This window comes from Phalacrocorax aristotelis, chromosome 2 (genome assembly GCF_949628215.1).
Source record: "Phalacrocorax aristotelis chromosome 2, bGulAri2.1, whole genome shotgun sequence".
NCBI classification, from domain to species: Eukaryota; Metazoa; Chordata; class Aves; order Suliformes; family Phalacrocoracidae; genus Phalacrocorax; species Phalacrocorax aristotelis.
The window spans coordinates 46492262-46505839 of NC_134277.1; the positions used below are offsets into that span (position 1 = coordinate 46492262).

A 13578-nucleotide genomic window follows, 5' to 3' on the forward strand; every position below is an offset into this window, starting at 1 on the left:
GCCACCACAACAGTGCACCGGCGGCAATATCGCACCAACAGAGACTCTCTGATCCCCATCCATAAACTCATTCACCAACTGAGGAGCCAAGGAGTCATCAGTAAGACCCACTCACCCTTTAACAGTCCCATATGGCCAGTCCGGAAGTCTAATGGAGAGTAGAGACTAACAGTAGACTATCGTGGCCTGAATGAAGTCACTCCACCGTTGAGTGCTGCTGTGCCAGACATGCTAGAACTTCAATATGAACTGGAGTCAAAGGCGGCCAAGTGGTATGCCACAATTGATAGTGCTAATGCATTCTTTTCAATCCCTCTGGCAGCAGAGTGCAGGCCACAGTTTGCTTTCACATGGAGGGGCGTCCAGTACACCTGGAATCGACTGCCCCAGGGGTGGAAACACAGTCCTACCATTTGCCATGGACTGATTCAGACTGTACTGGAACAGGGAGAAGCTCCAGAACACCTTCAATACATTGATGACATCATTGTGTGGGGCAACACAGCGGAAGAAGTGTTTGAGAAAGGTGAGAAAATAGTCCAAATCCTTCTGAAAGCTGGTTTTGCCATAAAACAAAGTAAGGTGAAGGGACCTGCACGAGAAATCCAGTTCTTAGGAATCAAATGGCAAGATGGTCGTCGTCAGATTCCAATGGATGTGATCAACAAAATAGCAGCCATGTCTCCACCAACTAGCAAAAAGGAAACACAAGCTTTCTTGGGCGTTGTGGGTTTTTGGAGAATGCATATTCCAAATTACAGTCTGATCGTGAGCCCTCTCTATCAAGTGACCCGGAAAAAGAATGATTTCAAATGGGGCCCTGAGCAACGACAAGCCTTTGAACAGATTAAACGAGAAATAGTCCATGCAGTAGCTCTTGGGCCAGTCAGGGCAGGACAAGATGTAAAAAATGTGCTCTACACTGCAGCCGGGGAGAATGGCCCTACCTGGAGCCTCTGGCAGAAAGCACATGGGGAGACCCGGGGTCGACCCCTAGGGTTTTGCAGTCGGGGATACAGAGGGTCTGAAGCCCGCTACACTCCAACTGAAAAAGAGATATTGGCAGCATATGAAGGGGTTCGAGCTGCTTCAGAAGTGGTTGGTACTGAAGCACAGTTGCTCCTGGCACCCCGACTGCCGGTGCTGGGCTGGATGTTCAAAGGAAACATCCCCTCTACACACCATGCCACTGATGCTACGTGGAGTAAATGGGTGGCACTGATCACCCAGCGGGCTCGAGTAGGAAACCCCAGTCGCCCAGGAATCTTGGAAGTGATTATGGACTGGCCAGAAGGCAAAGATTTTGGATTATCACCAGAGGAGGAGGTGAGACGTGCTGAAGAAGCCCCACTGTATAACAAACTGCCAGAAGATGAGAAGCAATATGCCCTGTTCACTGATGGGTCCTGTCGCCTTGTGGGAAAGCACCGGAGATGGAAGGCTGCTGTATGGAGTCCTACACGACAAGTAGCAGAAACTGCTGAAGGAGAAGGTGAATCGAGCCAGTTTGCAGAGGTAAAGGCCATCCAGCTGGCCTTAGACATCGCTGAACGGGAAAAGTGGCCAGTGCTCTATCTCTCTACTGACTCCTGGATGGTGGCAAATGCCTTGTGGGGCTGGCTGCAGCAATGGAAGCAAAGCAACTGGCAGCACAGAGGCAAACCCATCTGGGCTGCCACATTGTGGCAAGATATTGCTGCCCGGGTAGAGAAACTGGTTGTAAAGGTACGGCATGTGGATGCTCACGTCCCCAAGAGTCGGGCCACTGAAGAACATCGAAACAACCAGCAGGTAGATCAGGCTGCCAAGATTGAAGTGGCTGAGGTGGATCTGGACTGGCAGCATAAGGGTGAACTATTTCTAGCTCGGTGGGCCCATGACACCTCAGGCCATCAAGGGAGAGATGCAACATACAGGTGGGCTCGTGATCGAGGGGTGGACTTGACCATGGATATTATTGCACAGGTTATCCACGAATGTGACACATGCGCTGCAATCAAGCAAGCGAAGCGGGTAAAGCCTCTGTGGTATGGGGGACGATGGCTGAACTATAAATATGGGGAGGCCTGGCAAATTGACTGTATCACACTCCCACAGACCCGCCAAGGCAAGCGCCATGTGCTTACAATGGTAGAAACGACGACTGGCTGGCTGGAAACATATCCTGTCCCCCACGCCACTGCCCGGAACACTATCCTGGGTCTTGAGAAACAAGTCCTGTGGCGACATGGCACCCCAGAGAGAATTGAGTCAGACAACGGGACTCATTTCCAAAATAGCCTCATAGACACCTGGGCCAAAGAGCACGGCATTGAGAGGGGATGTGATACACCCAATCACGCACCAGCCTCTGGGACAATTGAACGGTACAATGGACTGTTAAAAACTACACTGAGAGCAATGGGGGGTGGAACATTCAAGCACTGGGATACACATTTAGCAAAAGCCATGTGGTTAGTCAACACGAGGGGATCTGCCAACCGAGCTGGCCCTGCCCAGTCAGAAATCCTACATACTGTGGAAGGGGATAGAGTCCCTGTAGTGCACACAAAAAGTATGCTGGGCAAAACAGTCTGGGTTCTTCCTGCCTCTGGCAAAGGCAAACCCATTCGTGGGATTGCTTTTGCTCAAGGACCTGGGTGCACTTGGTGGGTGATGCAGGAGGATGGAGAAATCCGATGTGTGCCTCAAGGGGATTTGATTTTGGGTGAAAACAGTCAATGAACTGAATGGCACAATGTGAACTGCTATATAATACTGTGTGTCACCTCTGTGTTGTATCAATGATATCAGAGTACGAGCCTCCCAACCCATGGAAGATCAACTATGAAACAAGCCGTGCAGCAGTGATGGAACGATGACTGACTCGGTATGCAGCAACCCACCGCCACACACCATCTCTCCCACCCGGAAAGACTGATACAACAGATGGAGCCCAGAGTCATGGACCGGGTGAACTCAATGGACATTTTAATGGACATTTTACAGGGAAGGTCCATGAACTAAGGGAATGATGTCTGTGTATTATGTTAAAGGATGGGAAGGGGAGGGGTGGTGGTTGGTACGGTTGTATTGCATCATAGGGACCTGGGCATGGTGTAAATGGTATGGAATAAGGGGTGGAGAATGTGCTGGTTTTGGCTGAGAAGGGGTTAATTCTCCTCACTGTGGGGGTCGGCTACCTTTCCAGCTTCCCGCGCTCTGCCGCGTGGCAGGGCGGGCTGGGAGGGGCAGGGCCATGGTGGGGGCGGCTGACCCCGACTGGCCAATGGCAGGTTCATTCCATACCATGTGACACCATGGCCAATATATTGAGGGGGGGCAGTGGCAGCGCGGGGGCGGCGCGGCGTCGGGTCGGCGGGCGGCAAGTGGCTGCGGCGCGTGCGGTTAGTTCCGGCGGTTCGTTCCCCCTCTCCCCTCCCCCGGGGCTTTGCGCCTCTCGTTGTTCTCCTTTACATTGCATTTCTACTGTTGTTTCTTTTAATTTTAATTATTAAACTGTTCTTATCCCAACCCACGAGCGTTACCTTTCTGATTCTCTCCCCCATCTACCGGTGGGGGAGTGAGCGAGCGACTGTGTGGGGCTGAGCTGCCGCTAAACCACAACAGTGAGGCTAGGCTGGGGATACCTTGCCAAGACAGGGTCTCTTTCTACAGCACGGTTTTGACTGCACTTACTTGCTAAGGGAGACAACTTTAGTTTTGAACTCTTCCACATGGATTGATTTATGCATGCATTTGTTATTGGATAAAAGGCATTAAAACACTGCTTACCATTCAATATAATTCAGGTTGTTTTGTTCATTGAATTAGCATTTTACTTAAAAAAAAAATCTGTCTATACAAAACATGTTGCTTCTCTGAAAAGCTAATTTTGTCACACTCCCAAAACCAATCAAATAGAGCAGCATATTAAAATGTATATTCTGTAGAAAGAGATTTAGGAAACAGATGTGGTTTAAATGTAAACAAGTGTAAAAATCATGAAGAGGTGAGTTAATTGTAACTTGTGAGGGGCCTGAAGGATATCTTTTTGCAAGCCTCTCCAGCAGATACTCCTGCAGTACTAAGAGTAACAGACCAACAACCTCTTTCCCCTCTAGAAGGAAGACATACAATGAACTCACGATTTTATAACACCCTTCGCCCCATTCCCCACATAAACTAAAACCATAGTATTTTTTGTCATCCCTACCTAGTCCTAGTATTAGGGTATATAGACTTTACCTAACTTCTCATCAGTGCCATTAAAGAAACGTAGAAATGTGAAGGATAGACTGCCGCTGTAATGCGGGACACCAGCAAGACCCACAAAATTTGCTAGAGTAATAAGAGAATGGCTAATGGAAAGAACACAGTTTCAATTTAACTTCTCTAAACCCAGGTCAAAGACAAATGAGTTTATGAGAAACTGCCTTCTAATGTTAACCAAATTTGGAAATCCTGTTTGTCCATTGCGCTGGTTTTGGCTGAGAAGGGGTTAATTCTCCTCACTGTGGGGGTCGGCTACCTTTCCAGTTTCCCTTGCTCTCCTGCGTGGCGGGGGGCTGGGAGGGGCAGGGCCATGGTGGGGGCGGCTGACCCCGACTGGCCAATGGCATGTTCGTTCCATGTTCAATCAACCACCCCTCCCCGGGGCTTTGCGCCTCTCGTTGTTCTCCTTTACATTGTATTTCTGTTGTTGTTTCTTTTAATTTTAATTATTAAACTGTTCTTATCCCAACCCACGAGCGTTACCCTTCTGATTCTCTCCCCCATCTACCGGTGGGGGAGTGAGCGAGCGACTGTGTGGGGCTAAGCTGCTGGCTAAACCACGACATCCATCAAACTGCAGTTGCAAGGGAAACTAAATGGACTGTCACTGGAGGCAACCAATAAAAAAAAGCCTTTTCACATTCATGCCTCTGTGTCAGGCTTCCCCAACAGATGCCCACATAATCCAACTGACTATAACTGTAGCCTACAATAATATAATGTAGCTTGCTATAAACTATCATACTAGTATTTCTAATAGAGAGTATTTCTTGCCCTCCTGTCCTAAAAAGTTTATCCTTCGTCAATCCCTTTCACTTGCTCCAACTCTTTTCTCTGTGGGCGATATGGGCTTGCAACAAAGCTTATCCTGGTGTGGTATCTGTCCCATGTTTATCTTTACCAAAAACAGAAACGGTATTTAAGAGCAGCTAAAACTCACCAAAGGGTCCTGCAATCCTCAGCCCAGCTAACGGATTAAATGGACTCAATATAGCTCCTAGTGCTTTGATCCAGATTGGAATTGGTCTTTCGTGTTCAGCATTGTCAGGCCTCTCTGGAAAACCCCATGGCTCCACTAAGATAAGATGTTTGACCCTGTTGGCAAAAAAGGTTCAGAAGTTTAAAGTACAGTATTTTTTCTTTGACGGAGTACAATGGAGATGTGCTATCTGTGGACTATACACCCTGCTTTAGTCACCTCTATCATAGTGGTTTATCACCTAATTTCTGATTCATCAATGGTTTTGCTTTCAATTGCTAACTGGCGAGAGAGTGAATTGCAACTAACCATATGTATGCACCAGAAACTTGGAGGCTCATATCGTGAAGAGAAACTCAGTATTCAATAGAGAACCACTGTCACACACATTTGAGAAAAAGGCCAGTCTTGTTTCTATTTCTAAGGATAGCCTAATCTATATGCTCAGTCAATACTATTTGCAGGAGCAGTTTAACTTGAGAGAAAAGAAGATAATGGCATCTGTTTCATTTAAGTAAACTTGCTAAAAGTCTTTCTTTTCCAAGCCACCTAAGATCTCTAAGAAGAAATCCAATTTATCTGAAAAATTATCTTATCAAACCAAAATTTGAACTGAGAGATGCAGAGCAAAATTAGCAGATGTTTTCTAAGTTTATTGATTTTAGGTCATGAAAAGAAATGTCAGAGACACAATTTATAAAATTATTACTCAGAGGAATCGCAGTACAGAGAGCTTCGTAGGAGTCTTCAGCACATGCAACTATCAATCACTACATGCTGTGAGTCCCCCTCAAGCAAAAAAAACCTATTTCATCTTCGTAGATTGGAATCATCTATTTCTGTTTAATCCCTAAACAACACCTACTCTAACTGTCCTAGATACTGCTCACTTCTGAAAAAAAATGACTCTTAACTATAGTTCTGCATATTTAAGGTGATTTTCCGTGCAAGCTTGCTTCTTCATGACTTCCTTCTCTTTCAAAGCCATGAGATTAGATATTTAACACAGCAAAGGTCTTCGTGCCTAAAACAATCTCACAAGTGATTCCAAAGGTTATTTCTGGACTTTAACCAGTTGGGAAAACAGAAGTCTGTGCTTGAAATGCAGGGTTGAAAAAGATTTACCTCACAAAGATGTTTCTTGGCTGTCAGCTCAGCCACGAGCATATTTGCATACAGCAGCAAACACCAAACAGGAAGGGAAGAGAGGGTAGAATTTAAAACTATACAAACCAAGCAGGAGAGATTAGAGGCTAAGGAGCGCAAGCGATGAGGAGCTGTTCAGGACAGCCACACATTCTGTGCACAGACTATGGCATTAAACGTAACAGAGCTATTACATGAATAGAGTAAGCTTTTTTCCATGCTTCCTTTCTTAATACTTTCCTCCCTATTTGGTGTTTCTCCTTTTGGTAATCAAGCCTAAAGCATAACCCAGGATAACGGGAAGCTGACCATGAGAATCATTCCAAAAGTAATAGTCCAGGAGTTGCAGTATTTGAGAGTCATGACCCACCACCACCCGGGAATACTCTAAATGGGAATCTTTTTGGATTAGTAACCTCAGATGCCCCATGAACAACTTCAGTACAACATAGTAAATTAACAGATCATCTAAGCTTGGAGAAACAGATCTACTTTCCTCACAATATGTATCCAGAATCCCTTAAGCCTCTAATGTATTGTTAGATAATCTGGCCGAAAGCTGCGCTATATTTATCACTTGATTCAATGCTGTCTTAAGACCCTGCCAGTCAGTTTGCTAGTTTGATGGGTGTTAGTTTAATTTCAGAGCAATATTAGTAACGTGAGAGCACAAACTGAAACACCCCCAAATTAATTAACCCCAATTTAAGCACAGTGAGGCATGAAAACAAAGCATCACTTTCGATTAAGTAAGCAGGGGACAGAAACAATATCCCATCCCACAGGGATGGGGTAGCGCCATTTATAGATACTTCAGAAAAAGGGGTAAGGAACTTGTGAGTGATCCCCACAAGAAACTAACTACAGTTAGCTAAAAGTTGCTTTATACCCAAAGTCTAACAGGTTCACATCCCCAAAGCAAAGGATTGCATTTCTTCATTGCAATTCTGGATTTAGACACACACCTACTTTCGCATATCATTTCCAGCAGCACGTGCCAGCTGTCCTCCACTTGGAAAGAAAGAGGCGAAGTGTTTCAGGAAAAAACGATATATGAATTTATTTCAAAATCTCCAAATGAGAGACAAAGAAATGTATATGGTAGAAATTGATGTGAGTATAAAAGAATAAGATACGTTTTGTAATATCAAATCTACCATATAGTGTGGAAAGCTAAACTTATATCACAGTTTTTCACAGGAGTCCACTACGTGTATCTTAACAAAAGCAATGTCCTTTTTTGATACAGAATGACCTCAAGTTGGTGGGATCCCAGCTCACCAAGCGCTATATAACCAGACTATTAAAAAAAAAAAAAAAAAAGATAAATAAAGATAAATTATTCGTTTAAGGGGAAAAAAGTGGATTAGCTGTTGGCCACAATGTGGTGCAGGAAATGATGATGAAATACAATTACAGGACTGCTGCAAATGGGTTGTTGTGCAAAGAAGAAATATGAAGTGGCATACAGACAATTTAAATCAAACAGTCACTAAAATAATTTTTACACCATCATGCTCACACCAGGCCGACTGCTAGCATATAGGCATAAATTACTTTGGGGAATTATATGCAGAAGTTTCAATGTTATGCATTATAATGGGAAGCTTGGCAGAAACAGGCCTATTTTCCCTTCACAATCCTATGTTTGATCAGAGATGTCACAAACCATTCACCTATAAATATGACCTTTACTATTTCACCTTGTAACATGGCTAGGGGGTACTGAACAAAAACAGAGGTACAGAAAGGTACACAGAAAAGCATGTTTACCATCTCTACTTATTTCTAATTCACCTGGAAACAAACCATACAATTAATACTTTAGGCTTAAAATTCAGTATCAAGTTTCTTTAAATCAGCACAGTCGTTTACTTAAAGATAATCTTTAAAGAGCCTGATGAAATAAAATCTGTGTTAAAATCAGTAGTCAAATACGGAAAAGGAATTCCTTCATTCCTTTATTTTCACATACCTTGATGGGTATTTTAATGAGTAAGCAGCAGCCAGGAATCCACCTAGGTTATGTCCAAGTAAAATCATTTTTTCTAGCCCCAACTCCTTTCTCCATTCTTCTATGGATTCCACAAACTGATTTTCTGCTTCTCGAGCATCAGTGTCAAAGTGTGGTCTACTGCTACGTCCAAATCCCAAGATGTCAAAAGCATGAACGGTCCTGTTCTCACAGAGATCTTCAAAATTCAGAGCCCACAGTCCAACACCTCCTCCAAACCCATGCAGGAGAACAAGCGGAGTTTTATGTGAAAGGTCCGGAGAGAATGTCAGTGTCCATATTTTATTTCCATTAGATATATACACATATTGTTTATTATATGTGCTTGCAATACCTGAAGAAATAGTGGGAAAAAATGATGTTGCTAGACATGTCTTATAAAAATATCAAGTACATTCTATGGAAACCACTGTTTTATATAGAAGCTCCCTTTCAAAGGAGAGCCTACAACCAAATATCTAAATAAGGGAACAATGAAAATCCAATTCTAAACCTGTTTAATGCATCACAGTGTAAAGCCGTGTTTTAAAATTCTTTGATTATATTCAATGTATATTTATAGAAAATGTAGTTATATCTATAAATCTTATTAAAAACCAAAGACTTACATTTTAGCATTCTGTCCTCAGCCTCTTTAAGGTGCAGCAGTGACGTGGGACACCAAGCAGGAAGCCAGCTGAATAACCATCCTAACCTGCAACAGCAATACAGAATGAAAATCTCTTGAGCAAGATGGTAATTTTTAGCACCATTTGATGCTTTGAAGACATTTCTTTTGCTGCTCTTCATAAAAGAACCCATGTAAATTACACGCCATGCAGCGCAGGAGTGTGCAGTGGGAGGGAATTAACTTCCTCCTGACTTTTATAAAGTGGTGTCACCATCAGGGGCATTCTTCAAATAGCGTGCTGTTTCTCCACGGCGTGTTCCTTATCAGAGTGTACTGATCTATCTCCGTCAGAGCAGGCTTCTAAGAACCTGGAGACGTCAGCCCTCACATCAACCAGACAAACCTGGCAGGGTATATAACATAATCATTGGGGTTTCCAGCCTCCTCTCAAGTTCCCTTGGAAGTCTGCCTGCACACACATTACCTTGCATGAACCTACTGTTTCCAAAAAAGCAATAAACAGTGCACTCGCCAGCCTAACCCAAACTGACTGACACACTAGATGAATTTAAAAAGTGAAAAACAAGCAGGTTTATACTAGCAAAGCAAAAAGCTAGGGCCTTCATTACCAACTTGGAAACAAAGTCCCAGAGGAAAACAAAACAGCAATTTCAATTGCCCCAACAGAAGCTGCTTTTCCAGCTGTCAGTTACTATCTTGGTAGCACTAGCTTGACCTAGCTTGAGCAGGGGGAATGACTCAGCTAGCAGCATTGCTTCACCGACAGTGCTTCAAAGGACACAGCAATTGCATACAGCTCTTCCTGGGTGCCAATTTATCCCTTGTTTTCGAGACGGAATCCTCTTTTCCACTCTCTCACCTGTTCTGCAGTGGCTCAGACTACCAGTGAAAAGGCTGCTACTGTAGGACCCCAGACCATGCCTCACAGGGAAGAGGATTTGGCCACCAAATTCACAATTGACATAGTGTCTTTAGCACTTTTTTCCTCCACTGAACTGCTTTCCAGTTAGTTACAGTATTGACAAGACTGAACACTGTGAGTATTAGTTGTACAACAATTAATGTTAAAAGACTGTAAGGTTACTAATGTCCAATTTTTCAGAGTATCCACAACAAATTACAGATCTGCCCCCCCAAGTTCTTTATCCAAAGGACCTTCTCCCCACCTTTTTAAGGGGCTGAGCTACTCCAGCTGCATAACTACTTAAGTTTATGATACAACATGGAAGGTTTTCTGGGGATGCACAATGCAATCACAAGCAGCTTTATTAGGATTCATAGAAACACATTAGGGGTTACGAAGGAAAAAAAACACCCAAACCATACCTGATCAAAAAGGATTAATCATCCAGTCACCCATGCCCATTGCTATTCAGTATTATTTACTCCTCTAAGAAACACATGGATGTCTGGTTGTTCTGTAAATAACCTTCCTAAAACACCAGACCATGGAAATCGTTATAATGCTGTACTGAGGGACTGGGAGGGGGCAGTTGTATGTCCTTCTGTGCCATGTCCTCATACAACCTAAGAAATTAAGGAACTCAGCATCTTACAAGAACAGGCATCCAGATGTTTTGCTTCCACGTTAATCTACACACATTTATTTAAAAGTAAGGTTTTTTTTAAGAGGTAAAAGCTGGCACCAACCAAAAGCAATTTCGCCAGCAAATAACTGTGAAATTGAGTTTAACAGTATCACTAATTGTGTTCAATGTTATTAATTACTCTGGTAAATTATTAAACAATACGTATGTCACCACCCTTCTGAGCTAACTTTCTGCTAAGTTATATGCTGAACTAGGCACTTTCATTCATAACTCTTAGGTCAGAAGCACAAAACCCAGTCACTATTTCCCCCAAGCCAAAATTATATGCAGTGTTTCTTCTTGGCAAAACCACTGATTTAGCAAAGAAACTTCTTTAAAGTTGGTTTGTTTCTTTTTTTTTTTTTTAATAGAAATATATAGCTGCAACATGTCAACTTGAAGACAGTGCAGAGGTATGACCGCAATGAAATAAAAATTAGATCTACAGTTCACAATACCAGAATTACATTTTCCAGTCTTAGGGAGACACCTGGATACTCAGGAAACCATGTAGAGACTTGTATCAGAATGGGAAAGTTGTAACGTAGATGTCCGCTCTTTCTTTTATTAGTTATCAGTACTGTTTATAAATACTGAGATTTTAATTCAGAAGAGGAATCACATACAGGTACAGTCTGACAAATACAGTCACAGCAAGCTGCAATGCTTAAAATAAAAATTATGTTCACAATTCAGTCGTCCTGTACTTGCTGAACTAAAAGAACAAGTGAAGAAGTCTTTCTGACAAAAAAAAAAGTGATCACTTTCTAGAAGAGTTATCTTAGAAAGAAAATACTAGTTATCCGTATTCAAGACCTAATCATTTGGTTCCCCCCCCTCTTCCAAAAATGATTTACCACATTGCTAGATGTTTCCCGCATGTGGAGAACAATCAAATATTAAATCTGTTTGCATCATTTCTCTGATAGCTTTGCAAGACTATAGCATGGCTGTATAATTTCTTTTGTACATCTGTGCTAAATGTGGCTTCTGAATGCACACAAGAACGTCGATTTCTTACGTGGCATATAATATTTATTTCTGTGATATAAAGTTAGAAGAGCTCTGTCAGAAAAGAAGCAATGGACCTTTCAAGACAGTATGCTCACCAGCAATGGAGATAAGATCTGAAAGAAAACTAAAGATTTCAGCAGTAGTTTCACTGTAATGAAAGGGGTAAGTTTCATTTTAAGCGAGCTGCCCACTGCCAGAAGCGGCAGACCCCACTCTGCTCTCATCACCCACCACTTCCCCGACACTCATTTCCATCTTCCTTTTTACAAAAAGAAAACTCAACAGTGGAATCTTGTATTTTGAGGAGTTATGAAACCCACTGGGCTTAGCTGCTTGCTATATCAAAAATTGTGAAATAAACCTGGCAACTGACAGACCAAATTTCTATCATTTTTATACTGATTGTACACATGGGCATTACTTGTCAAATTACCAAGGCATGTAACTAGTGGAATTTAACATGTATATTCATCTGTGGCCATGCAGTAACATGCGCCAGTGTGCACATCCATGCCAAAATAAGCAATAATCAGCAGGGCAGAGGATGCCATAGGCACTTCCTCGCACCTCCTATTTGGGGTCAGTTACACTTTTCACAGCCACCTGAAAAAGTCTGGAGTACTCAAGGCCAGAAAAATCAGAGGCCAGCGGGTGTGGGGCTGCTGACCTGCAGTGCATTCAGAGAAGTCCCTGTCTCTGCCAGCAGACATCCACACTTCTTGTAAGATGTCTGGCCCAGGAGACCAGATAAAGGAAAGCCCCAGAGACGCCCACTGAACGGCCTTAGATATGGAGAAAGTCAAGGTGATTAGCGTAAGGCTAGAAGATTAGCGAGACCGTCAGTAGCCTATGCTGACAACCAAATACAGTAATAAATAAAGAAAACAAAAGGGACACAGGCACAGACATCTGACAATGTGGAGCTGCGACCACTACGCGCAGGGGCCAAGCCACCAGCCAGGACCTAACAGGTTGGCTGGTTGGAGCAAGTGTCTTGTCTCCCTGGGTCCAAGCATAAGAAAGGATAAACATAAATAAATATTTAAAAATAAATAATGATTACTATCTTTAGACATCTAAGGAGTAAATAATAATTTAATATTGTGTAAAATGTAACTAAGGATAATACTGCTTTACCTTAGCTGCTTGCACATTAATTTGAATCAAGAACTTGCTGTCACAGCACAGCTTAAGTTGCCTGAGGGTAACTTTCAAAAGAACTGAGGATCAAGTAGAGGCAGAGGTATAGTGAACCTGACCCACCCATCCACCTCCACTAATTAGGTCAAACTGGGTGAAGAACATGGCAAATACATAATTCAGGTGCTACCATTCTGTCAGCTACACCAATCCTATTTAGCTTGGTGAGAATTCATTATGTGCAAGACAACTGATGGATCTGTAGCTAGTTACAAATTTGACACACTCCACAATAAGCTCATGAAAGCTTTGATAACACTGAAGAATTTAAAACATCTATTGTAACACTGAGGTATGCGCTCAAAACAGCTGAATAGTCTGACTTCTGGCTTGTAATGTGGATTTAAAAAATGAAGCTCTATCATATAAACACGTTCAATGAATGTTCAGCAGAAGTTGCTTATAACTATCTAGGAGACATACATGTACATATGTGGAGCTTATTCTCTAAATTGTGAGCTTGAGAAGTGACTTACGCACATTAGAGTTATATGAACACATGGCTTACAAGATGTATTAAGTTTAAAATCGTTCAACAGAGGTTATTTCCCCATGTACACCACCACTGTAGAGCTAGCTGTAATAATTTATGCAAGGCCTGCATGGCCAAAAAGCAAAAAAAAAAAAAAAACCTGTAAGCATCAGAACTCCACTAAATCAGCATAAATGAAAGCAATGCCATTTGCTACATGATTATTTGTCAAAAATTGCTGACCCACTGAGGCAGGACATGCAGAGATTTTTCTACAAT

At 42.7% G+C, this 13578-nt stretch overlaps 1 protein-coding gene across 2 annotated transcripts in view; it reads right to left on the reverse strand.

Moving 5' to 3' along the window:
* Positions 1-13578, reverse strand: part of ABHD5 (abhydrolase domain containing 5, lysophosphatidic acid acyltransferase) — a 36934-nt gene that overhangs the window by 10721 nt on the left and 12635 nt on the right. For both annotated transcript variants that reach the window (XM_075083319.1, XM_075083320.1), the window contains exons 2-4: positions 9002-9087; positions 8355-8727; positions 5195-5349 (exon numbers count right to left, since the gene is read on the reverse strand). In XM_075083319.1, the coding sequence (XP_074939420.1) occupies positions 5195-5349; positions 8355-8727; positions 9002-9087 (614 nt within the window). The remainder of the gene's footprint in view (positions 1-5194; positions 5350-8354; positions 8728-9001; positions 9088-13578) is intronic.